The 24604-nt window shown below is 42.3% G+C and overlaps 1 protein-coding gene across 2 annotated transcripts in view; it reads left to right on the top strand.

Annotated features, from left to right (window-relative positions):
* LOC143284778 (uncharacterized) overlaps window positions 1-24604 on the top strand; it is a 259607-nt gene that overhangs the window by 216131 nt on the left and 18872 nt on the right. For both annotated transcript variants that reach the window (XM_076591773.1, XM_076591774.1), the window contains 9 exons: window positions 604-760; window positions 3604-3691; window positions 5494-5544; window positions 8003-8061; window positions 9284-9433; window positions 10845-10928; window positions 18081-18160; window positions 20277-20310; window positions 20981-21052. In XM_076591773.1, the coding sequence (XP_076447888.1) occupies window positions 604-760; window positions 3604-3691; window positions 5494-5544; window positions 8003-8061; window positions 9284-9433; window positions 10845-10928; window positions 18081-18160; window positions 20277-20310; window positions 20981-21052 (775 nt within the window). The remainder of the gene's footprint in view (window positions 1-603; window positions 761-3603; window positions 3692-5493; window positions 5545-8002; window positions 8062-9283; window positions 9434-10844; window positions 10929-18080; window positions 18161-20276; window positions 20311-20980; window positions 21053-24604) is intronic.

Here is a 24604-nt window from a genome sequence, read left to right as displayed (position 1 = left end):
TTAATACAATACAATACAATACAATACAATACAATACAATACAATACAACAATATCTTGTTGTTTTTCCACCTTTTTTTCTGCAGATCATTTACCCATCACCCTGTTAAGATTTGTCGTACTGACTAAAAAGTCTGACTACCTCTGTTTGTGATCCAGTACTCGGCAGTGTTTTCTTAGTCAAACAACACTTAAATTATCACAATGCAATATGAAAACAAGGGGGATAAATCTGAACACTAGTGCCAGTGATATTCACAAAGTTTTGCATGATTCCCAGCAATATGTAACATCAGTTGCTGAGGTCATGTGCCACTTTGTGGTGGGTAGCTTGTTGTAATTTGTTTTATGGGTCATGACCGATGACTTTCTCCACCCATTGCCCACCACTCCACTGTTAGCGGGTAATTGTTTTTTTCTTGACACCTCGTCCCCACACCCAGTCACTCTCCCACTCTTCAAACCCAGTGTACCAGGGTGTATGTGTGTGCTGAAAGGAATGAATGTGTCCCTGTCCGAATCACCATGTAGTGAACAGGCAATACAGCAGTGAGAAGTGTTTCCTCACCAATAAATGGTGATGGGTTGGTGTGTGTGACCACAGGGAGAGTGAGCGTCGCATTGGGGATTTGATGAGGAAGAATGCTCCCTTCCTCAAGCTGTACACAGCATATGTGAAGAACTTTGACAATGCCATGAACCTCATCAACTACTGGCTGGACAAGTCCCAGAAGTTTGCTGCCATTGTTGCAGAAATTCAGGTGTGTGTGGTATGTTTGGTGTTGGGTTAGGGTGTGTGTGTGTGTGTGTGTGTGTGTGTGTGTGTGTGTGTGTGTGTTGTTGTTGTTTGTGTGTGTGTGTGTGTGTTGTGTGTTTGTTGTCTTGGTGTTTGTCATTTGCTCTGCTCTCTGTTTTTGTTGTTGTTGATGTTTTTTATTTATAATATTCTGTTTCTTCTTTTCTCTCCCAAACACCTGCCATTTCAATCAATGATGATGATTATTATCAGTATTGGTGTACATTAGTATACACACTAATAATTATGATAACAATGGTGGAGCATTTCAGTCACACACTCCTCTGCTCTATCGAGTTCAACCAAAATCCAGTCACTCTTTGTCTTTGGAGCATACCACATCAAAAGACCTTTAAAAAAAGAAAAAAAATCAGTTTTTCGGTTTCTCTTGCTTCTGACCTGCTAACTCCTCACCCCTTCCCCTGTCTCTCTCTGCCTGTCTCTGCCATTTAAAACCATTCATATCTGCAATCTGTATTGTTGTCTTGGTGTGTATGTAAGTATATATATGTGTATATATATATATATATATATAGAGAGAGAGAGAGAGAGAGAGAGAGTGTGTGTTGTGTCTTTAAGTGCTGTTGTTTGACATTATGTACTTATATATGTATGCATGTATGTATTATTTCATGAAAGGCATTTAGAGTCCACATTTTGGTGAGTTAGTGCCATATAATTATATGTGTTGTGTTATTGTTATTACTACAGTGCACTTGTCCTCTCTTTCTCTGTGCCAGAAAATGCCTGTATATGGGGAGTTTGTACCATGTGACTTTTAAGTACTGTATGTTGTAGTTGTTGCTATTATTATGTTGGCGCCTTGGTAGAATCCCATACAACCATTGACAGTTTGATTGACAGAGACATAACACCATCAAGGGAACCTTCACCCCTGCCAGTGTTGAGGGAAGAAGTGGAAGAAGCTGTACGCAGTCTACCAGCAGGAAAGTCACCTGGAGCAGACAACATTCCGGCAGAGCTGCTCAAACACGGAGGGAATGAGCTGGTCACAATTGTAACAGCAATCTGTCAAAAGATCTGGGAGACAAAACAGTGGCCCTCAGAATGGACTCGGTCGCTCATCATCCCCATACCAAAAAAGGGGAATCTCCGCCAATGCCAGAATTACAGGACAATCAGTCTTATTAGCCACACGAGCAAAATCATGCTTCGAGTCATTCTAAACCGACTCAAGAAAGAGGCTGAAGAACACCTGGCAGAAGAACAAGCCGGATTCAGAGCAGGCAGAAGCACAGTAGAACAGATCTTCACCTGCCGATTACTGATGGAAAAACACCTGCAACATCAAAGAGACCTGTTCCACAACTTCATAGACTTCAAGAAAGCCTTTGACAGGGTGTGGCATGATGGACTGTGGCAGGTACTCAGACAGTTTGGCATCGAGGAGGGTCTCACCCAAGTCATTCAGGCGCTGTACAAGACATCCAGCAGCGCAGTCCTCCTCAACAACCAAATCGGAATATACTTTAAGACCACAGTCGGTGTCCGTCAGGGTTGCCTGCTCTCCCCAGTACTATTCAACCTTTTCCTAGAAAACATCATGCGCGAAACCCTCCATGACTTCCACTCTACCATCTCCATAGGAGGAAGAATCATCAACAACTTGAGATTCGCAGATGACATAGATCTACTAGGAGGCAGCAACAAAGAACTACAAGACCTCACCAAGAGACTAGAAGGAAGAGCAGGTGCATACGGAATGGAAGTGAGCACCGAGAAAAGCAAAGTGTTGGTAAACAGCTCAACCAACACCCAAGCTCAAATCTTCATGAATGGACAACAACTTGAAGAAGTGGATGCTTTCAAATATCTCGGCACCACCCTCACAAACGACGGTCGCTCAACAACTGAAATAAAGATTAGGATAGCGATCGCAACATCAGCAATGGCTAAGCTCAGCAAGATTTGGAAGAGCAGAGAGATCAGCTTTCCAACAAAGATCAAACTGTACCGATCCCTGGTGCTATCCATACTGCTGTATGGATGTCAAAGTTGGACTTTAACAGCAGAGACTACTAGGAAAGTCCAGACGTTTGAGACAAAATGCTTCAGACGACTGCTTGGAATCTCATGGAAGGACAGAAAGACCAATGACTTTGTCAAGAGCCAAATAACTATGCTAGTGGGTCCACTGGAACCACTCTTAGCAGTGGTCAAAAGGAGGAAGCTGTCATGGTTCGGGCATGTGACACGCCACAATTCACTGCAAAAGACAGTTCTACAGGGAACGCTAGAGGGTGGTAGGCGAAGAGGGAGGCAAGCCAAATGCTGGATGGACAACATCAAGGAATGGACCAATATGGATAGCGCTACGCTGATACGACAGGCAGAAGATAGAACCGGATGGCGTCGTCTGACTACGGAATCGTCCCTCATGTCTCCTCTACGCCCATCCCGGGCAGGAGAATGAATGGAAATGGAAATGGTAGAATCTCTAAGGCGCTGGACTTGGGATCCAGGGCTGACCAGTGATCAGGGTTGGAGGCCCCATATCAGCATGGTGCTGTGTCTTGTGAAAGGCACTTCACTCCACTTTTCCTTCTCTTCATCCTGGTGTGAGTCCCTGACTTCAGTTGGGGAAGGTGGAAATGGTGGAAGGAGAGAATTGTGTCCCGCCTTCCTGTGCCAAGCCACAGACACAATGAACATGAATTCACTGCCCCAAATGGCACTAGAAAGCTATGAAACCTTTTAACCTTGTTTTTATTATCATCAGTATTATTATTGTTGTTGCTGCTGTTGCTGTTATCGTTATATTTATTACTGTTATTATCAACGTGGCAGAAAATGCCAGAGAGTGGCAGCCTGACGCTGCAGCACCACATGTTAGGGCCCATCCAGCGCGTGCCACGCTACGAGCTGCTCCTGAAAGGTGAGTCAGTGTGTGGTGGGTGTCAGGTGTCAGGTACCCAGTGCTGTCTGTTAGAGTGAAAGGTGAGTCAGTGTGTTGGGGGTGTCAGGTATCAAGGACCCAGTGCTGTCTGTTAGAGTGAAAAGTGAGTCAGTGTGTGGGGGGTGTCAGGTACCCAGTGCTGTCTGTTAGAGTGAAAGGGGAACCAGTGTGTGGTGGGTGTCAGGTATCAGGGACCCAGTGCTGTCTGTTAGAGTGATAGGGGAACCAGTGTGTGGTGGGTGTCAGGGACCCAGTGCTGTCTGTTAGAGTGAAAGGTGAGTCAGTGTGTAGTGGGTGTCAGGGACCCAGTGCTGTCTGTTAGAGTGAAAGGTGAGTCAGTGTGTGGTGGGTGTCAGGTACCCAGTGCTGTCTGTTAGAGTGAAAGGTGAGTCAGTGTGTTGGGGGTGTCAGGTGTCAGGAACCCAGTGCTGTCTGTTAGAGTGAAAGGTGAGTCAGTGTGTAGTGGGTGTCAGGGACCCAGTGCTGTCTGTTAGAGTGAAAGGTGAGTCAGTGTGTTGGGGGTGTCAGGTGTCAGGAACCCAGTGCTGTCTGTTAGAGTGAAAGGTGAGTCAGTGTGTAGTGGGTGTCAGGGACCCAGTGCTGTCTGTTAGAGTGAAAGGTGAGTCAGTGTGTGGTGGGTGTCAGGGACCCAGTGCTGTCTGTTAGAGTGAAAGGTGTCAGTGTGTGGTAGGTGTCAGGGACCCAGGGCTGTCTGTTAGAGTGTGGGGTACCAGGTGTCAGGGACCCAGTGCTGTCTGTTAGAGTGAAAGGTGAGTCAGTGTGTGGTGGGTGTCAGGGACCCAGCGCTGTCTGTTAGAGTGAAAGGTGAGTCAGTGTGTGGTGGGTGTCAGGTGTCAGAGACCCAGTGCTGTCTGTTAGAGTGAAAGGTGAGTCAGTGTGTGGTGGGTGTCAGGGACCCAGTGCTGTCTGTTAGAGTGAAAGGGGAACCAGTGTGTGGTGGGTGTCAGGTATCAGGGACCCAGTGCTGTCTGTTAGAGTGAAAGGGGAACCAGTGTGTGGTGGGTGTCAGGGACCCAGTGCTGCCTGTTAGAGTGAAAGGTGAGTCAGTGTGTTGGGGGTGTCAGGTGTCAGAGACCCAGTGCTGTCTGTTAGAGTGAAAGGTGAGTCAGTGTGTGGGGGGTGTCAGGTGTCAGGGACCCAGTGCTGTCTGTTAGAGTGAAAGGTGAGTCAGTGTGTGGTGGGTGTCAGGGACCCAGTGCTGTCTGATAGAGTGAAAGGTGAGTCAGTGTGTGGTGGGTGTCAGGTATCAGGGACCCAGTGCTGTCTGTTAGAGTGAAAGGTGAGTCAGTGTGTGGTGGGTGTCAGGGACCCAGTGCTGTCTGTTAGAGTGAAAGGGGAACCAGTGTGTGGTGGGTGTCAGGGACCCAGTGCTGTCTGTTAGAGTGAAAGGGGAACCAGTGTGTGGTGGGTATCAGGTATCAGGGACCCAGTGCTGTCTGTTAGAGTGAAGCTTGAATCGTTTGTTTGTTTTTAATGGGACTGGAGGAGTTTGTGGGTTAGAGTCTGGAGGAGTAGAATATTCTCTGTGTGTGTGTGTGTGTGTGTGTGTGTGTGTGTGATGCATTATGTTTTCATTTACATAGTTTATTATTATGGAGGTGCCCTTCACTGACTAGCATAACAAGCATACTCGTTATGCTATCAAGTGGTTAAGAAAACAATATTGATAATCAGTTTATGTATGTCATTTCTGATGGTTGATTAGAATTGAAATCAAGTTGTGTAAGGTGAATGTTTCAAGACAGACTTGTGTTTTCCAGATTACCTAAAAAATCTGCCAGGTGATTCACCCGATCGACCTGATGCGCAAGGTATCTACTGATGTTTGTCAAACCTCTGCAGTTTTGCTGTGTTGTGTGCATAGAGATTCAGAGCACTGGAAGAAAGGAAGATACACAGAAACACACATGCCTGTCAGTACAAATATACATGCACAACTAAATGCATGAACCCATACACACTTGTCAACACACATTCATATTCAAAGAAAATTTGTATTGTTCACCAGAAAATAGAAATTTACCCAGAACAGTGATGTTTTGGGATGATTTTGATAATTTCCCTCAAAGGTAGATAGAAGTAACAGAACCAGCAGGTAAAAAGGCGATGTGGATTGCATTAGAGGAATATTGAGTAGCTCATAACAGAAGTTTAGTTATGATTTATTGCACGTGGAGAGGAATAGTGAGCAGCTCATAACAGAAGTTTAGTTATGATTTATTGGACATGGAGAGGAATAGTGAGCAGCTCATAACAGAAGTTTAGTTATGATTTATGATTAGCGCTTAGAGCTTGGTCTCTGACCAAGGATAGGCGCTATATAAGTATCCACATCAATCAATCAATCAATTTATTGCACATGGAGAGGAATAGTGAGCAGCTCATAACAGAAGTTTAGTTATGATTTATTGCACATGGAGAGGAATAGTGAGCAGCTCATAACAGAAGTTTAGTTATGATTTATTGCACATGGAGAGGAATAGTGAGCAGCTCATAACAGAAGTTTAGTTATGGTTGAGAGGAATAGTGAGCAGCTCATAACAGAAGTTTAGATATGATTTATTGCACATGGAGAGGAATAGTGAGCAGCTCATAACAGAAGTTTAGTTATGATTTATTGCACATGGAGAGGAATAGTGAGCAGCTCATAACAGAAGTTTAGATATGATTTATTGCACATGGAGAGGAATAGTGAGCAGCTCATGACAGAAGTTTAGTTATGATTTATTGGACATGGAGAGGAATAGTGAGCAGCTCATAACAGAAGTTTAGATATGATTTATTGCACATGGAGAGGAATAGTGAGCAGCTCATAACAGAAGTTTAGATATGATTTATTGCACATGGAGAGGAATAGCAGCTCATAACACAATTTTCAATAAAATTTATTGTTAACTGGACTAATACTTTTGAGGAAAGGTAGTTTTTGTTGTTGTTTTTGAGAGGATGTTGGAGGTTGGGGGTGTCATTTGTCAGTCTTCCTTGAGTTTTCTCTCGTTTTTATTGTTGACTTTTCAAAAGAGCTGCCAGCACAGACTTCAGCTTATGGCAGTGGTGCACAGAAAAATCATGATTTGATAGACAGTAATAATTGGAATAGTCATGACTAAATGGCAACATACAACATAATCTACTGGAATGGATCCATTGTCATGATAAAGATGATGAGTTGATGATGATGATGACAGTGTTAATGATGATGATGATGATGATGATGACATCGATCATGATGATGGCAGTGATGATGACAGTGACTCTGTGATGATGATGGCAGTGGTGACGATGGTGACAGTGATGATGTCTCAGTGATGATGACATTAGTGGTGATTGTGATAATGACAATGATGATGATGACAGTGATGATAGTGATATCTATGATGATGATCACATGATGGTTATGATGACAGTGGTGATGATGATGACTTGGTCATGATGATGATGGCAGTGATGAGGACAATGACTTCTTTTCTTTTTTCTTTTTTTTTTGTCTTTTTTTGCCATCCCATCATTCAGACCATTTGAGTGGAATTACCCCCACACTACTCATTCCAAGTACCCCATACACTGCTGGACTCGTCTGTCACAGTCCCAGCATCGGCAGTCCACAGGGAACCATCAATGCTAGGTCACCAGGAGGCCACACACCAGAGGAGACCCTGCACTGCTACTGAGTCACTCGGTGGGGTTCAGTAGTGCCAGTTTTGATTTCACATACACCAAAAACCTGAACAGGACTCACCTGAAGCACGGAAGTGGAGGGGGATTGAAACTGAGAACACCATGAGAGCAGGGCATGAAAGGCCCCAGACTTAGGACTTTTTTTTTATTTTTAACATTGATGATGAAGGTGGAGGATTGCGATGATGATGATGTTGCTGTGGAGGTCCATGTAGGTTTGGGGCTACGTGACAAGGCTGTACTTTATGCTTTCTGTCATAATGATATAGCAATGTTAACCAGGCCTGAGAAATACAAACACTTTCAGTGTTGGTCAGGAAATTTTAGCAACATACCCAAAGATGCACCCATGAAGTGGATGGTACTGGACTGTGTGGTCCCAGTCTTCCCAAGCTCATAACACATAACTCACCCAGCTGAGAATCGAACCTGCGTCCTCCCAGCCATAATTCTGCGATGCTAACCACTTCACCATGATGGCTGGTGTGGTGACAATGACTCATGACAATGATGATGACAGTTGTGATGATGATGCTTTGATCATGATGATGATGGCAATGGTGATGACTTACCCTGCTTCTGTGATTTCAGCCGCCCTGGATCTGGTTACCACGGCTGCCATGCATTCCAATGAGGCCATGAAAAAGATTGTGAGTTTGATTCAGTGATTTCTCATTGGTCATTGACAGATTGTAAGTTTGATTCAGTGATTCCTCATTGGTCATTGACAGATTGTGAGTTTGATTCAGTGATTCCTCATTGGTCATAGACAGATTGTGAGTTTGATTCAGTGATTCCTCATTGGTCATAGACAGATTGTGAGTTTGATTCAGTGATTTCTCATTGGTCATTGACAGATTGTAAGTTTGATTCAGTGATTCCTCATTGGTCATTGACAGATTGTGAGTTTGATTCAGTGATTCCTCATTGGTCATAGACAGATTGTGAGTTTGATACAGTGATTCCTCATTGGTCATAGACAGATTGTGAGTTTGATTCAGTGATTCCTCATTGGTCATAGACAGATTGTGAGTTTGATTCAGTGATTCCTCAGTGGTCATAGACAGATTGTGAGTTTGATTCAGTGATTCCTCAGTGGTCATAGACAGATTGTGAGTTTGATACAGTGATTCCTCATTGGTCGTAGACAGATTGTGAGTTTGATTCAGTGATTTCTCATTTGTCATTGACAGATTGTGAATTTGATTCATTAATTCCTTATTGATGGTAGAATAAAACTCACATTCTTTCAGTACATTATTGAAAGATTGTGAGTTTTATTCATTGATTCCTCATTGGTCATTGTTGAGTACCAGATGAAGGGCTTGGTGATAAATTAATTGAAGAAATACAAAGCTTTTTGTTTTGATAGTTAATCCGGGCATGAAATGTTTCAGACTATAGTCTGATGGAAATTTTGGAAAGTGCCAGGTTCTTGTAGGTTTGCATACAGGTTTCGAAGATGATGTAGCATTGTCAGATTGCAACACAAAACGCAGTCTCATCACTGTTAATTCGTTTACCTGTATGTGTATGTGTCTGTTTATTTGGTTCAGTTAGTAAATTATTTGCATTATTTTTCAAATATATGTGTAGTTTTTCATCAGTAAGTGGTGTGTGTGTGTGTGTGTGTGTGTGTGTGTCTGGTCTGTACATGTACAAGCATTTTTTTTTCTTTCAGACAGCTGAGAGGCACATCAGGTGATGAAGAGTTTACAAACTACTGACACTTTGTTAATGAACAAATGTGAAACTTTCATATAAACCGCTAACACTTTTTTGGCAAACCTTTAACACTCTTCCAACAAATGTGAAACTCTTTCCTGCAAAACCTCCAACACTTTTTTGACAAATACATGGTAAACTCCACAGGAAAAGTTCCATCGGTTGTTGGACATCTACCAGAGGCTGCGAGGGGTGGCAGTGGACTTCATCAGTCCGACCCGCGACTTTGTGCGTGAGGGGCCCATCACCAAGATCTCTGCCCGCAGTGGGGAGAAACAGTCACGTTACCTGTTTCTGGTACTTTTTAGTTGTTGTCATTACCATTATTATCACAGTAACTGAATGGCACCTTGGCAGTCAGCAAGGCATTGGACTTCAGATCCAGTGTTCACCAGTGACCAGGGTTCGAGACCCCGTTTTGGCATGGTGTTGAGTCCTAGGGGAAGGCACGTTACTCTGATTTTCACAGGTGTGAATGGATACCTGACCGGTCAGGGAAGACTGGGGAAGGAGAGGATTGGGCCCTTCCCATGCCAAGCTCAAGACACAGCCAGTATGAGTTCACTGACCCTGTGGACTTTTTCTTCTTTTTTTTGTCTTTAGAGCTTTGGACTTTCAGTTTGAGGGTCCTGGGATCTGTACTGGTAAGGGCCTTGTGGGTTATGAATGGAGATTTTACCCATCTGCCAGGTCAACATATGTGTCAATGTAACAGTGTTTTAATTCCATTCATGTGAAAACACTTGGGGAAAATCAAGTCATTACATTAAATATCCAGCAGCATATAAGCAGTGTTCAGTGGGTTATGGAAACAACATCTCCAGCATGCATATCCCTTAAGTCAAAGTATGACTGCCTATATGGCAAGGATAAACAGTCATACATGTAAAAGCCCACTGGTAGATATAAGTGAACTTAGGAGTTGAAGCCCACAAACACAGAAAGGAAAGAACTCTAAGGATTTTAATATCATCATAATTAGGCATTGTTGTAGTAAACTGGTAACGAGATGAGGGGAGTATTGATAGTGATAAAAATAATTTTGCTAGTGAGATATGGTAGTAGTGGCCTTGATTAGACAATGATATTGACAATGATATTGATTAGACAATGATATTGCCAGTGATATTGATTAGACAATGATATTGCCTGTCTGCTTTGACAGCGTGCAGTTTGAACAGTGCCTGGATGGCTGAGCATCATCAGTGTGACAGACTTTGTGTGGGGAAAGTGTGTGTTGCTGGGAAGGACACTGTTGACAGTAACTGTGAGAACAGTGAAGGTGTCTGTCAGCAAGAATAACCTTGGGGGATGTTTTCCATTTTTGTTGAAGTCTTTGCAAGGTTTTTTTTATGTGGGTTCTTCTTTATCCTCTTCTCCCGTAGGTGATTGAAGTCACTGGGGCACTGCACAGAATAACTGTGCAGCACATTCTTCCAGCTGTGTGGGTTGTGTGTCAAAGCCTGGGTTTCTGCAGATGATGTCCTCGTCCTTTGTGTAGTGTTGTCAGTCCATCGTTTTTTTCTGACTCCTCTTTTTGGGCTGAGTATCTTAAAAGATGATTGGGGAAAACTTGCAGGGATGTGCATAAATTTGGGGGATTCATGTTTTTTGTTATTGTTTCCAAGGATTTCTTGAGAAATGCAGTCCCTTTGCTTGGAAGTGTGTGGGGCTGTGTGTATTTACAGTGAGTGGTTTGATGTCACAGTTCAACGATTTACTGCTGATCTGCTCGGAGCCTTTAGTGGGTGCCTACAGGGTGAGGGCCCAGCTGGACGTGGATGGCATGGAGGTGGGTCTCCTGGCTTTCCTCTCTTCTCTCTCTCCAGTCTTTTCCTCCTTTTATCTTCTTTCTCCATAGTGGTTGGTGTGATCATGGTGGTGACAGGAATGTGGTGTGTGTGTGTTTAGGGATTGGGACCAGGGACATTGGTGGATTGGTCTCTCTCCTCCTCCATCCCCCACACCCCCAACCACCTCTCCATGTACACTGTGTGTGTGTGTGTGTGTGATTGCATTGATGTGTTCAGTGAATTTCAGTTCAGTTATTTTATGTCTTTTCACCGTTGCTGATACAACTCGTGTGTCTGTATGTGTTACCATACATATATATGTGGAGAATTGTGGTAAAATACATCATTTACATGTCTTGATCTTGCATATTAGAAAACTGTGTATATGTGTGTGTGAACATGTGCACACGTGGATGTCAGTGTGCTGTGTGCTATCATGTGATACTCCTTGCTGAACTTGGTTGAAGACTTCCTTGATCAAGATCCTTGTTATCAGAAAGCATTGATCTGCAGCTTGATCAACTGATCTTGTTTGTTATTCACTTCCTGGTCTGTCGGTTCAACAGGACGTTTCTCATGTCACCCTGCTGCGACATTGTCTTGTCATGTTTGTGCGCACACACAGATACACATGCAAAGAGACCCTGACACTGACATTACAAATGCAGCATACAGAAAAATTCATCACATTTTTCAGTCGGCTGACTTGTCTGCGTGAACCTGACTCCGTATCTTTGGTGGATTTTCACTTTCAGTTGCTTTGTCCTGTTGTTCTGAAGGTGTAAAATAGTTAAAGCACATTGTTTAAAATTCCATGCTGACAGAACTCTATGTTATCTTCTTTTTGAAGTTGGTTTAAACAAACTTTTATTTAGTCAAAAGCAAGGCAGCAAACAGCACATAAATTGTTGAGCACAAATATAAATTCATATAGGGAAGCTGTTTATTACAGACAGAAAAACGAAGGTGAAAAAAATGCTCAGTTATTAAGCACATGTTTCCATAAATCAAAAAACGTTTTTGAGAGTGAGACAGCACTGCACCTACGCCCAGGCCAGCTGTTAGAACCATGACTTGGCCACAGTTACAAGTTTCACATCAGTGTTCCCAACACGTAAACAGAATACGTATCTGAACAGAAACCAGACAGCAGTGAAAACATGAGATAATCCGGCTGTGCTGATGTGGTTTCCTCTTTTTCACAAACAAAACCTGGATCTGAAATATTTTTTTAAACCCTCTATTTTTTACCTTCACATAGTTCACAACTTACTTCACACCTCAGAATGCTAGGCAGTTGAAAGTGAGTCCAATGGTGATGGGTGAGCAGTATTGTGACCTGTGCTGTTTACTACAGTGAGGGTAGTAAAAAGAAAAGAGGGGAGAAAATGGGAGATGTTGCACGGTGGTGACACTCTCCCAGGACAGAGCAGCCTGAAGTTGACTCTGATAAATTTGTTGTGACAAGAAAGTAATACAACAATAATAAAATAGCATGTTATCAGGGAGAATTTTAGTTGATCTCTTTCATTTTATCAAACAGATAGTACTGATTGTGCAGTCGTTTCCCTTAAACCATATGCAACACCAGTACTAAAAACATGAAACAGATAATAGAGATGTAGGTATACACCTTGTCTCACCTGTGTGGAGCACAGAGCACAGGACAGTCAGGGATGGTGCCACCAGTGTTCAAGATACATTTTCGCAGGGGTCAGCTCTGTGTTCCCCCAGGTCTGTGTTCACCCAAATTTTCTTTCAGCCAGGTCTAAACACCCCCAGGTCTGTATTCCCCCTTGTCTGAATTCCCCCAAATTGACATTTTCTGGGTCTTTGTTCCACCGCTGTATTCTCCCATTTCTGTATTCCCCCAGGTCTGTGTTTCCCCAGGTCTGTGTTCTCCCAGGTCTGTGTTTCCCCAGGTCTGTGTTCTCCCAGGTCTGTGTTTCCCCAGGTCTGTGTTCCCCCAGGTCTGTGTTTCCCCAGGTCTGTGTTTCCCCAGGTCTGTGTTCTCCCAGGTCTGTGTTTCCCCAGGTCTGTGTTCTCCCAGGTCTGTGTTTCCCCAGGTCTGTGTTCTCCCAGGTCTGTGTTCTCCCAGGTCTGTGTTTCCCCAGGTCTGTGTTCTCCCAGGTCTGTGTTTCCCCAGGTCTGTGTTCTCCCAGGTCTGTGTTCTCCCAGGTCTGTGTTTCCCCAGGTCTGTGTTCTCCCAGGTCTGTGTTTCCCCAGGTCTGTGTTCTCCCAGGTCTGTGTTCTCCCAGGTCTGTGTTTCCCCAGGTCTGTGTTTCCCCAGGTCTGTGTTCTCCCAGGTCTGTGTTTCCCCAGGTCTGTGTTTCCCCAGGTCTGTGTTCTCCCAGGTCTGTGTTTCCCCAGGTCTGTGTTTCCCCAGGTCTGTGTTCTCCCAGGTCTATGTTTCCCCAGGTCTGTGTTTCCCCAGGTCTGTGTTCTCCCAGGTCTATGTTTCCCCAGGTCTGTGTTCTCCCAGGTCTGTGTTTCCCCAGGTCTGTGTTCTCCCAGGTCTGTGTTTCCCCAGGTCTGTGTTCTCCCAGGTCTGTGTTTCCCCAGGTCTGTGTTTCCCCAGGTCAATATTCCCCAAGGTCTGTGTTCCCCCAGGTCTCTGTTCCCCCAGGTCTGTGTTTCCCCAGGTCTGTATTCCCTGAGGTCTCTGTTCCCCCAGGTCTATGTTTCCCCACTGCTGACCGCTATTGACCACAACCCAAAAGTGTTCAGACTGCATTATGTTATAACATCTGTGCATTATTATGTTTTGGCAGGTGTTTGACCACTGCTGACCACTAACAATGTTCAGCTTGCATCATTTTGTATGCAACAGTGGGACATCTTGGTATGACCATTAACTGACCACAACTGAGTACTGCTGGCCATTATTGACCATAACCTGCCACTGCTGACCACTACATAAAATTCATCAGATTGCATTGTTCTGTCATATTTTAAGTACATTGTCATGACATCCTGTTTGTTTGGTTTTTTTTTGGGGGGGTGGGGGTTGCTGACCACTGACCACTGCTACCTGCCACTGACTGCTGACCACTGCTAATCACTGACCACCGCTAACCACTGACCACTGCTGACCAATATATACTACCACCACTCATCACCACTGCCCACCACTTACCACTGCTGACTATTACTGACCACTGCTGAAGACCCCTCAGCACTGCTGACCACTTACACCACTGACCACAACTGACCACCACTCACCACTGCTGACCACCACTGACAACTACTGACCATTGATCACTGCTGACCACTGAGTAATGTTGACCAGCACCCAAAAGTGAATGTATTCTCAAACATTTGGGGGAACATAGACCTGGTGTAACATAGACCTGGAGGAACATAGACATGGGGAAACATGGACCTACCAAAAACATTTTGGGGGGAACATAAATCTGGAGGAATATAGATAAGCTCCATTGTTATATTCAAGGCAGATCTGCAATACCACTGCAATACCAATCAGTGGCAGCCTCTGTGTGTGTGTGTATGTGTGGGTCTGTGTGTTTGTGTGTGTTTGTGCATGTACGGGGGTGTAAGTGTACACAAGTGTCAGGAGAGTTTTGTGCACATGCATATGTGGAAGGGGGGGGGGGGGGGGGCGCTGGGCGGGTTGAGGGGGGAAGAGGATGAGGTATGTGAGTGTATGCATGCCTACGCTGTGGGAGCAGCAGAATATTGGAATGTGCGGGTGTGCATATATATATCTTGGCGCATGTGTGTGTGCTTGTACAAGTAAGTGTGCCTCTGTGTGTGTGTATGTGTGTGTGTGTGTGTGTGTGTGTGTGTGTGTGCCATGGAAGCTGCAATACGTAGCCTAGAAATGAGTGGGTGGAGGAGGGGGGTAGAGGGGGTGCAGGGTAATGTGTGTGTGTGTGTGTTGGGGCTCATGTATGTTTATGTGTATTTGACAGTGCTTTCATATCTGTGAAACTGCATGTTTGGTGCATATCTGTTATGCATGTGTGTGTGTATGTGTGTCTGCATGTCTTACATTTATTTGCTTATTTATCATTGTTGTCTTTTTTATTTATTTATTTTATTTTATTATTATTATTACTGTTTTTTGTTTTGTTTTGTTTCCTTTTGTTTTTTACGCTTATAGTTGACTTCATCAAGTTTTTGCACCTTATACATATTATTATTAGTAGTGGTAGTTCTTTTTTATGTATTTATCCATTATTTATTTACTTTTTTTTTCTCAAGGCCTGACTAAGCGCGTTGGGTTACACTGCTGGTCAGGCATCTGCTTGGCAGATGTGGTGTAGCGTATATGGATTTGTCCAAATGCAGTGACGCCTCCTTGAGCTACTGAAACTGCAGTACCAAGCAAATGTACCATACTCATTTTCCATCTGTGTTTTTGACATGGGATGAGGCAACAAAGGAGGAAGTGTGTAGGTGTCTGAATGGTCCTCGGTAGTTTCATAAATACTCTGTGCAACTGACAGTTACCAAGAAGAAATATCCAACAAGGAAAATATTCAGACAAAAGCTCTTATTGTTCAACACAGTTTACTTCCTCCTGTCTTGCCCCCTCCTTCCCCTCATCACCGAAACAGATTGAACACAACAGAAACCTGCATGTGTGCCACATTGTCTGTTCCAGTCTGGTCGTGTTTTTCTTTTCTTTTCTCCACAATCCGTTGTCCCATGTTACGTTTTTTTTCTTCCTGTCTGCCTTACCCAGCATGAAGCATTGTTTTCAACAGGCCACAGACACAGATCAGAACGACATGAAGCATTGTTTTCAACAGGCCACAGACACAAATCAGAACAACATGAAGTGTTATTTTCAACAGGCCGCAGGCACAAATCAGAATGACATGAAGCATTGTTTTCAACAGGCCACAGACACAAATCAGAACAACATGAAGTGTTATTTTCAACAGGCCACAGACACAAATTAGAACAACATGAAGTGTTATTTTCAACAGGCCACAGACACAAATCAGAACAACATGAAGTGTTATTTTCAACAGGCCACAGACGCAAATCAGAACGACATGAAGCATTGTTTTCAACAGGCCAAATCAGAACGACATGAAGTGTTATTTTCAACAGGCCACAGACACAGATCAGAATGACATGAAGTGTTATATTCAACAGGCCAAATCAGAATGACATGAAGTGTCATTTTCAACAGGCCACAGACACAAATCAGAACGACATGAAGCATTGTTTTCAACAGGCCACAGACACAAATCAGAACGACATGAAGTGTTATTTTCAACAGGCCAAATCAGAATGACATGAAGTGTTATTTTCAACAGGCCAAATCAGAATGACATGAAGTGTTATTTCAACAGGCCACAGACACAAATCAGAACGACATGAAGCGTTATTTTCAACAGGCCAAATCAGAATGACATGAAGTGTTATTTTCAACAGGCCACAGACACAAATCAGAACGACATGAAGCATTGTTTTCAACAGGCCAAATCAGAACGACATGAAGTGTTATTTTCAACAGGCCACAGACACAGATCAGAATGACATGAAGTGTTATATTCAACAGGCCAAATCAGAATGACATGAAGTGTCATTTTCAACAGGCCACAGACACAAATCAGAACGACATGAAGCATTGTTTTCAACAGGCCACAGACACAAATCAGAACGACATGAAGTGTTATTTTCAACAGGCCAAATCAGAATGACATGAAGTGTTATTTTCAACAGGCCAAATCAGAATGACATGAAGTGTTATTTCAACAGGCCACAGACACAAATCAGAACGACATGAAGCGTTATTTTCAACAGGCCAAATCAGAATGACATGAAGTGTTATTTTCAACAGGCCACAGACACAAATCAGAACAACATGAAGTGTTATTTTCAACAGGCCAAATCAGAATGACATGAAGTGTTATTTTCAACAGGCCACAGACACAAATCAGAACGACATGAAGTGTTATTTTCAACAGGGCACAGACACAAATCAGAATGACATGAAGTGTTATTTTCAACAGGCCACAGACACAAATCAGAACAACATGAAGTGTTATTTTCAACAGGCCAAATCAGAATGACATGAAGTGTTATTTTCAACAGGCCACAGACAAATCAGAACGACATGAAGCGTTATTTTCAACAGGCCACAGACACAAATCAGAACAACATGAAGTGTTATTTTCAACAGGCCAAATCAGAATGACATGAAGTGTTATTTTCAACAGGCCACAGACAAATCAGAACGACATGAAGCGTTATTTTCAACAGGCCAAATCAGAATGACATGAAGTGTTATTTTCAACAGGCCACAGACACAAATCAGAACGACATGAAGCGTTATTTTCAACAGGCCAAATCAGAATGACATGAAGTGTTATTTTCAACAGGCCACAGACACAAATCAGAATGACATGAAGCGTTATTTTCAACAGGCCAAATCAGAATGACATGAAGTGTTATTTTCAACAGGCCACAGACACAGATCAGAATGACATGAAGCGTTATTTTCAACAGGCCAAATCAGAATGACATGAAGTGTTATTTTCAACAGGCTACAGACACAACTCAGAACGACATGAAGTGTTATTTTCAACAGGCCACAGACACAGATCAGAACGACATGAAGTGTCATTTTCAACAGGCCACAGACACAAATCAGAACGACATGAAGTGTCATTTTCCACAGGCCACAAAAGAAATCAGAGCCACATTAAGTGTGGCTAATTTGTTGGGGTTTTGGGGGGGGGGGGGGGGGGGTTTAGCTTGTGTTTGCTTGTGCTTGTCAGTTCTTTCATTTGTCATCTTTTTGTGTTTCTAGACAGTCTTTGAATGGTCTGTCATTTCACATTATGTCATTTCACATTTTACATTATAACAACCAGTTCAGTGTGTGTGAATGTTATTTTTATGTGTGTGTGCATGTGTATGCAAGCATGTGCCAATGTACCTCTTGTGTATATGTGCTTGTGGATGTTTTTTTCATATGTGTGTACACATATTCATTTGTACATGTATGTGTATAAGCATGCATGCTTGTGTGTGCATGTGAATGCACAAACATGTCAAAATATATGCTTGCACATTCATATATGCTTATGCACCCACAGTACTTCTTCCACATCTATGGTCGTTACTTGCACTTCAACTAAAAGAATGTGTGTACACTGTGTGATTGACAGGTGAAGCAGGGGGATAACCTGGCCATACCCAACACCTTCCTGGTCCACAGCAAGCAGAAAGCTATTGAACTGCTGGAAGAGTGAGTTCTTGTCATGTAAACATTGTGTTGTGTTGTGTTGTCTATTGAACTGTTGGAAGACATTGTGTTGTGTTGTGTTGTCTATTGAACTTCTGGAAGACATTGTGTTGTATTGTGTTGTGTTGGGTTGTTTATTAAACTGCTGGAAGACATTGTGTTGTGTTGTCTATTGAACTGCTGGAAGAGCGAGTTCTTGTCATGTAAGCATTGTGTTGTGTTGTCTATTGAACTGCTGGAAGACATCGTGTTGTGTTGTGTTGTCTACTGAACTGCTGGAAGATAGAGTTCTTGTCATGTTGACATTGTGTTGTGTTGTCTATTGAACTGCTGGAAGACATTGTGTTGTGTTGTGTTGTGTTGTGTTGTGTTGTCTATTCAACTGCAGGAAGAGTGAGTTCTTGTCATGTAAACATGTGATGTTTTTGGTACATAGTTCCACCTGTTGAAAAGAAAACACTGTCATATTCAACTAAATTGTAAAAATGTTCTCAGACTCGAAAGGAGAGTCTTTGTGTTGTGTTGTATGGTACATAATAAATTTTGAAAATGTTGAAAAGGTGAATATTGGCGTATTCAGCAGTGTCATGTAGTGTTTTATTCCTCTGTGTTGTGTTGCATCTTTTTAACAGCTGGAAGGCTGTGAAACTCACAGTGTGGTTACATATTGTTTTGTGCCCCCATGGGGCTTCTGTGTGTGGCTCCGACATCAGATATGTTAGCTACTCACAACTCATGAGTCCAACCCAACCATAGTTGACCACAACAGGCCATGACCATTGTTTTGTATTGCATTTAATTGCATAGCAAGAAGAAAGGTGTAACATTCTTTGAAGACAGTCATTTTACTGTATATCCCCCCAAAAGAGGGCCTTTACAGTGTATCTTGTTACAGTGTCTTTCATTTTATTGTGTATGTGGTTTTTTTTAGATAAATAAAAAAGACAGATTAATGCTGTGATCCTGACTTCAAAAGATAGATTAATGCTGTGATCTGATCCTGACCTCAAAAGATAGATTAATGCTGTGATCCTGACCTCAAAAGATAGATTAATGCTGTGATCTGATCCTGACCTCAAAAGATAGATTAATGCTGTGATCCTGACCTCAAAAGATAGATTAATGCTGTGATCTGATCCTGACATGACATCAAAAGGTAGATTAATGCTGTGATCCTGACCTCAAAAGATAGATTAATGCTGTAATCTGATCCTGACCTCAAAAGATAGATTAATGCTGCGATCCTGACCTCAGAAGATAGATTAATGCTGCGATCCTGACCACAAAAGATAGATTAATGCTGTGATCCTGACCACAAAAGATAGATTAATGCTGCGATCCTGACCTCAAAAGATAGATTAATGCTGCGATCCTGACCACAAAAGATAGATTAATGCTGTGATCCTGACCTCAAAAGATAGATTAATGCTGTGATCTGATCCTGACCTCAAAAGATAGATTAATGCTGCGATCCTGACCTCAAAGATAGATTAATGCTGTGATCCTGACCACAAAAGATAGATTAATGCTGCAATCCTGACCTCAAAAGATAGATTAATGCTGTGATCCTGACCTCAAAAGATAGATTAATGCTGTGATCCTGACTTCAAAGATAGATTAATGCTGTGATCCTGACCACAAAAGATAGATTAATGCTGCAATCCTGACCTCAAAAGATAGATTAATGCTGTGATCCTGACCTCAAAAGATAGATTAATGCTGTGATCCTGACTTCAAAGATAGATTAATGCTGTGATCCTGACCACAAAAGATAGATTAATGCTGTGATCCTGACCTCAAAAGATAGATTAATGCTGTGATCTGATCCTGACCTCAAAAGATAGATTAATGCTGTGATCCTGACCACAAAAGATAGATTAATGCTGTGATCTGATCCTGACCTCAAAAGATAGATTAATGCTGTGATCTGATCCTGACCTCAAAAGATAGATTAATGCTGTGATCCTGACCTCAAAAGATAGATTAATGCTGTGATCCTGACCACAAAAGATAGATTAATGCTGTGATCCTGACCACAAAAGATAGAATAATGCTGTGATCCTGACCACAAAAGATAGATTAATGCTTTGGTCCTGACCTCACTTTAATTTTTTTTCAGACAACCAGCTGGAAGTGGCAGTACCTGGCTTGAGGTAAGATCACTCAATCAACAGTTACTGTTTTCGTTCAGTGCTCTGAATGTTTTAACACTGTTTGCCTCATTTCAGTCTTTATTATACCAGACACTAAGGCAGTTGTGTCACTGCTTGAATTTTTCGGTGCATCCTGTATGACATATTCTGGACTGAAAGATACTTTACAATCATGTGTGTGTGTGTGTGTGTCTGCATACATTTGGTTGTGCTCAGGTTAGCTGAATGTGACCCATTTTTATTATCATTTTATGTCAGTCATCTGCCTTCTGCATTTCTTTCATTTTATTATGAATAATGTATTCTTTTGTTTAATGATTTCATTTCTTCTTCTTTTTAAAAAAAAATGTTTTACATGAACCTACAACAGGTTTTCAGGGCCTGACCAGTGGTTTGGATTTATACATTTTTTTTGTTTCTGTTTTTTGTTCATGAAGCAGATGTTGATCAGTCCACATGCTTTGATGCCTTCTTGGAACTGAAACTTGAATGAATAAGATAAATTTTCAGATGCATGTTCTTCCTGTTGTCGATGTACAAAAACATGTGTGTGTGTGTGTGTGTGTGTGTGTGTGTGTGTGTGTGAATGCAAGGATGTGTATTTGTGTTTATCAGTATTAAAATATTTAATTGCGTGTGTGTATGTGTGTGTGTGTGTGTGTGTGTGCAGTCACTGAAGCAAGTCATTGAAGACCTGCGCAGCAAGAAGTGGTCTTTTACTGCCCTCAACTCACCCACAGAGGTCAGTCACCTTTCAGTTATTGCACTGCAAATAGCACAGCTTGTCTGTGTGTGTGTGTGTGTGTGTGTGTGCCCGTGTGTGTGTGTGTACACCTTGTGTGTGTGTGTGTGTGTGTGTGCACCTTGTGTATGTGCACCTTGTGTGTGTGTGTGTACCTCTGTGTGTGTTTGTACATTTGTGCATTTCCGTGAGTGCCTATGTGCGTGTTTGTGTGTTTGCCTGTGAAAAGAAAAGGTACTTGGACAAAGAGAAAAACTTTATAAGAGAAGAGAAATTTTAAGGAAGATACTTCCAAGAGTGATTGAAAAAACATGCACTAACTCTTAAAGTAAGAAACTGGAAAGAATCAACTGATTCCAAAACTGCTTGTAGACGACATGTTCATGGGTGAAACAAATGGTAATGTTCTGAAGAAGCAGGAGTACATGTTCAGGGGTGAAACTTCTTCTGCATTCGTGGGCTGCAACTCCCCTGTTCACTAGTATGTACACGAGTGGGCTTTTACGTGTATGACCGTTTTAACCCTTCCACGTAGGCAGCCATACTCCACTTTTGGGGGTGTGCATGCTGGGTATATTCTTGTTTCCATAACCCACCGAACGCTGACATGGATTACAGGATCTACGTTCGTTTGTTATCTTTTGCATGGGTATACACACAAAGGGGGTTCAGGCATTAGCAGGTCTGCACATATGTTGACTTGGGAGATCAGAAAAATCTCCACCGTATACCCACCAGGTGCCGTTACCGAGATTCGAACCAGGGACCCTCAGATTGAAAGTCCAATGCTTTAACCATTCGGTTATTGCACCTGTCATGGGTGTAACAAACTGGTAATGTTCTGAAGAAGCAAGACTGCATGTTCATGGGTGAAACAAATTTGTAATAACTAAGCATGAAACAGATTGGTGATAAGATCAGATAACTTCATTATCTCATGAAGAGAAATTTCACCATGTGCTGCAAAACAAACACAGACAAGCATTCAAATGAAAACATTAAACACAACTTAACCCCTTCACTGCTAGTACGTTTTGCTATGTCCTATGCTGAGAAAATTTTCAGAAAAACAAGAAAAACACGCCAATGATTTTAATTTGCTTATATTTCAAAAAGTACTGAAGATAAGTGCATAAAAGTTTATATCAAATGAAAAGAAAATGAACCATGATTTTGTTTTTGATACTCACATGTTCAAATAATGAGTCAATCTGACAGAAAAATTCCATAAAATGCATTAATAAAAAAAATTGGGACTGTCATTCCATCATGTAGGTGCTACAATATCAACCAGGTTATCAACCTGTCTTTCTTGTGACTGTTGTGATCAACCACACACACTGTCAAGGCTGAGCAACAGTGTCCAGGTGCATAAGACTCCAACACAGTCCACACAAAGAATGAAAAGGGTGTACTCACCCAGGATCTATCGCCAGTAAAAACGCTGTGTGTGGTACTTGCAGAAACAGTCTTCAAGACACAGTGCTGGTTTGCTGGGGCAGTCTGGGCAGTAGAACCCCACATCCTTTCTTTGTCCTTTCTTCCAGCAGACTCTGCACCTCCTTTGTGGCCAGGCCTTCTGTGGGGTAGGTGGGATGAAGTGTCATCCACACAAGACAAACAGCATGGTCATCTTTAGCAGTGTCTTGGTCACCAAAAATCATGGCACTAATTACATCCTTCTGAAGTCCAGGAGTGTACTGCTGTTGCCTGCTTTTTTGTAGAGGATGTGTGCATTCAGCATGGCAATTTGTAGAAAATGCACACACAGCTATTTGTACCACTTCAGGGTTTTCCTTGTGACATCGTAGGGCTGCAGCTGTTGGTCATGATGGTCCATGGCACCCATGTTTTTGGTGTAATCCAGAATTGCTGGAGGCTTGTTTACTGCCCTTTGGTCTTGCTGCTGCTGGTCTTCAGCTGTAGGTTTGTGGCAAGTTGTCAACTCCAGATGGTCCAGGATGAACATCATGATCATCACCATGCTGCATACCTGAAACACATTGCATAAAAGACTAAGTTTGTTGGGTTTTGGGTTTGTTTTTTGTTTTTTACATATAAAAAGATCATGAAATGGTACCATTTTATTTCTGATTGTTTTCAGAAGTTGAAATACAAACACACACATACCTACCCCACCTCCTACCCAAAACCCCCAAAACACACACACACTGAAACTGGTTCATGGTATGCCACACCCCCTTCATTCTCTGTTTCTCATACAAAACAAAATGACAACATATCACACACACTCACACACACACACACACACACACACACTTCTACAAGTGTTGCATTTACAGAGTAATTTAGGCATACAGTTCTGTATATCATTCTCTGATTTCAGTTTTATAAAACTCTCTCTCTCTCTCTCTCACTCACACACACACACAACAACAACAATAACAACAACAACAACAAACCAATACACACTCAGGAACGAACACACAGAAAGCTGCAGGCGAGCGACACACGCTGTCATCAACAATGAGCCAGCCAGCAAGCCACGCCCCCCTGGGCTGTGATGGTCAGACACAGTACCCACGTGACTGACTCTCTCTCACTCACACACACTGATCAGTGACTGACGAAGCCACTTACCACAGCTAACACATTCAAAACACACACAATGCAGTCATATTCATTGTTACAGCAAAAAGAAAACAAATAGTAAACTGACAAACCTCGAAAACACCCACCTGCATCTTGAATCAGCTGAGCTTGTCTGTCTTCAGTTTCATCAAGCAACTCCACCTCCCACCCCCCTCCACTGTCAAAATCAGCGTCTTCGGCATCAACTTCACGCAGTTCTGTCTCATTCAGTCCACAATCTTCATCTCTACTGTTTGCATCGCGAAAGAATTCTTTCAATACAAGTGCAAATGTTGGGGTTTGTCTGCGTTCAGCCATGGCTTTGCATACACAACTTGAGCTTCGTACAAACTTGCAAAACTTTCGCCATAAATATGACAATCCAATGAATAATTTTAGCTTATGGAACTCAGGAGATAAAGAGCTCTCAGGGGAGCTAATTTAATGGTTAGCAGACTGTATTTTCTGTAATGTGGGACTCGAAACATAGAATGTTGTAACATGATGTACAGCGCACGTCAATACAGCATTGGTGAGCGACATTTCATGACGTACGCCGTACGTCAACAGCGCAGTCAAAAGGTTAATGAAAAAGTAGCAATAAACATTTAACACATTCATACAACATGAAAACATTAAACACAACTTAATGAAAAAGCAGCAATAAATATATTATACATTCATATAAAATATTGCTTATATCCACTTAAAATTTTATGATTAACAATTATTGTAAATATGTTGAAAGACACCAATATTAACATTGCACATTCATTCTGCACATTGTCAAATTTTCAGCTTGATACAATTAGTTATAGTTCGTTTAAAAAAAAATTAAAAGTGCAGCCTGTTAGGTACGCTTTTTCACACAAACACACACACACACACACACACACACACACACACGACTGTTAAGAATTTTTAAGGTGAATTAACGTGGGATACTGAGCTCTTGATTCA

This window comes from Babylonia areolata, chromosome 8, assembly GCF_041734735.1.
Source record: "Babylonia areolata isolate BAREFJ2019XMU chromosome 8, ASM4173473v1, whole genome shotgun sequence".
NCBI classification, from domain to species: Eukaryota; Metazoa; Mollusca; class Gastropoda; order Neogastropoda; family Buccinidae; genus Babylonia; species Babylonia areolata.
The sequence above is the reverse complement of the archived record's forward strand: the minus strand, read 5'-3'. Positions and strand labels throughout refer to the sequence as shown.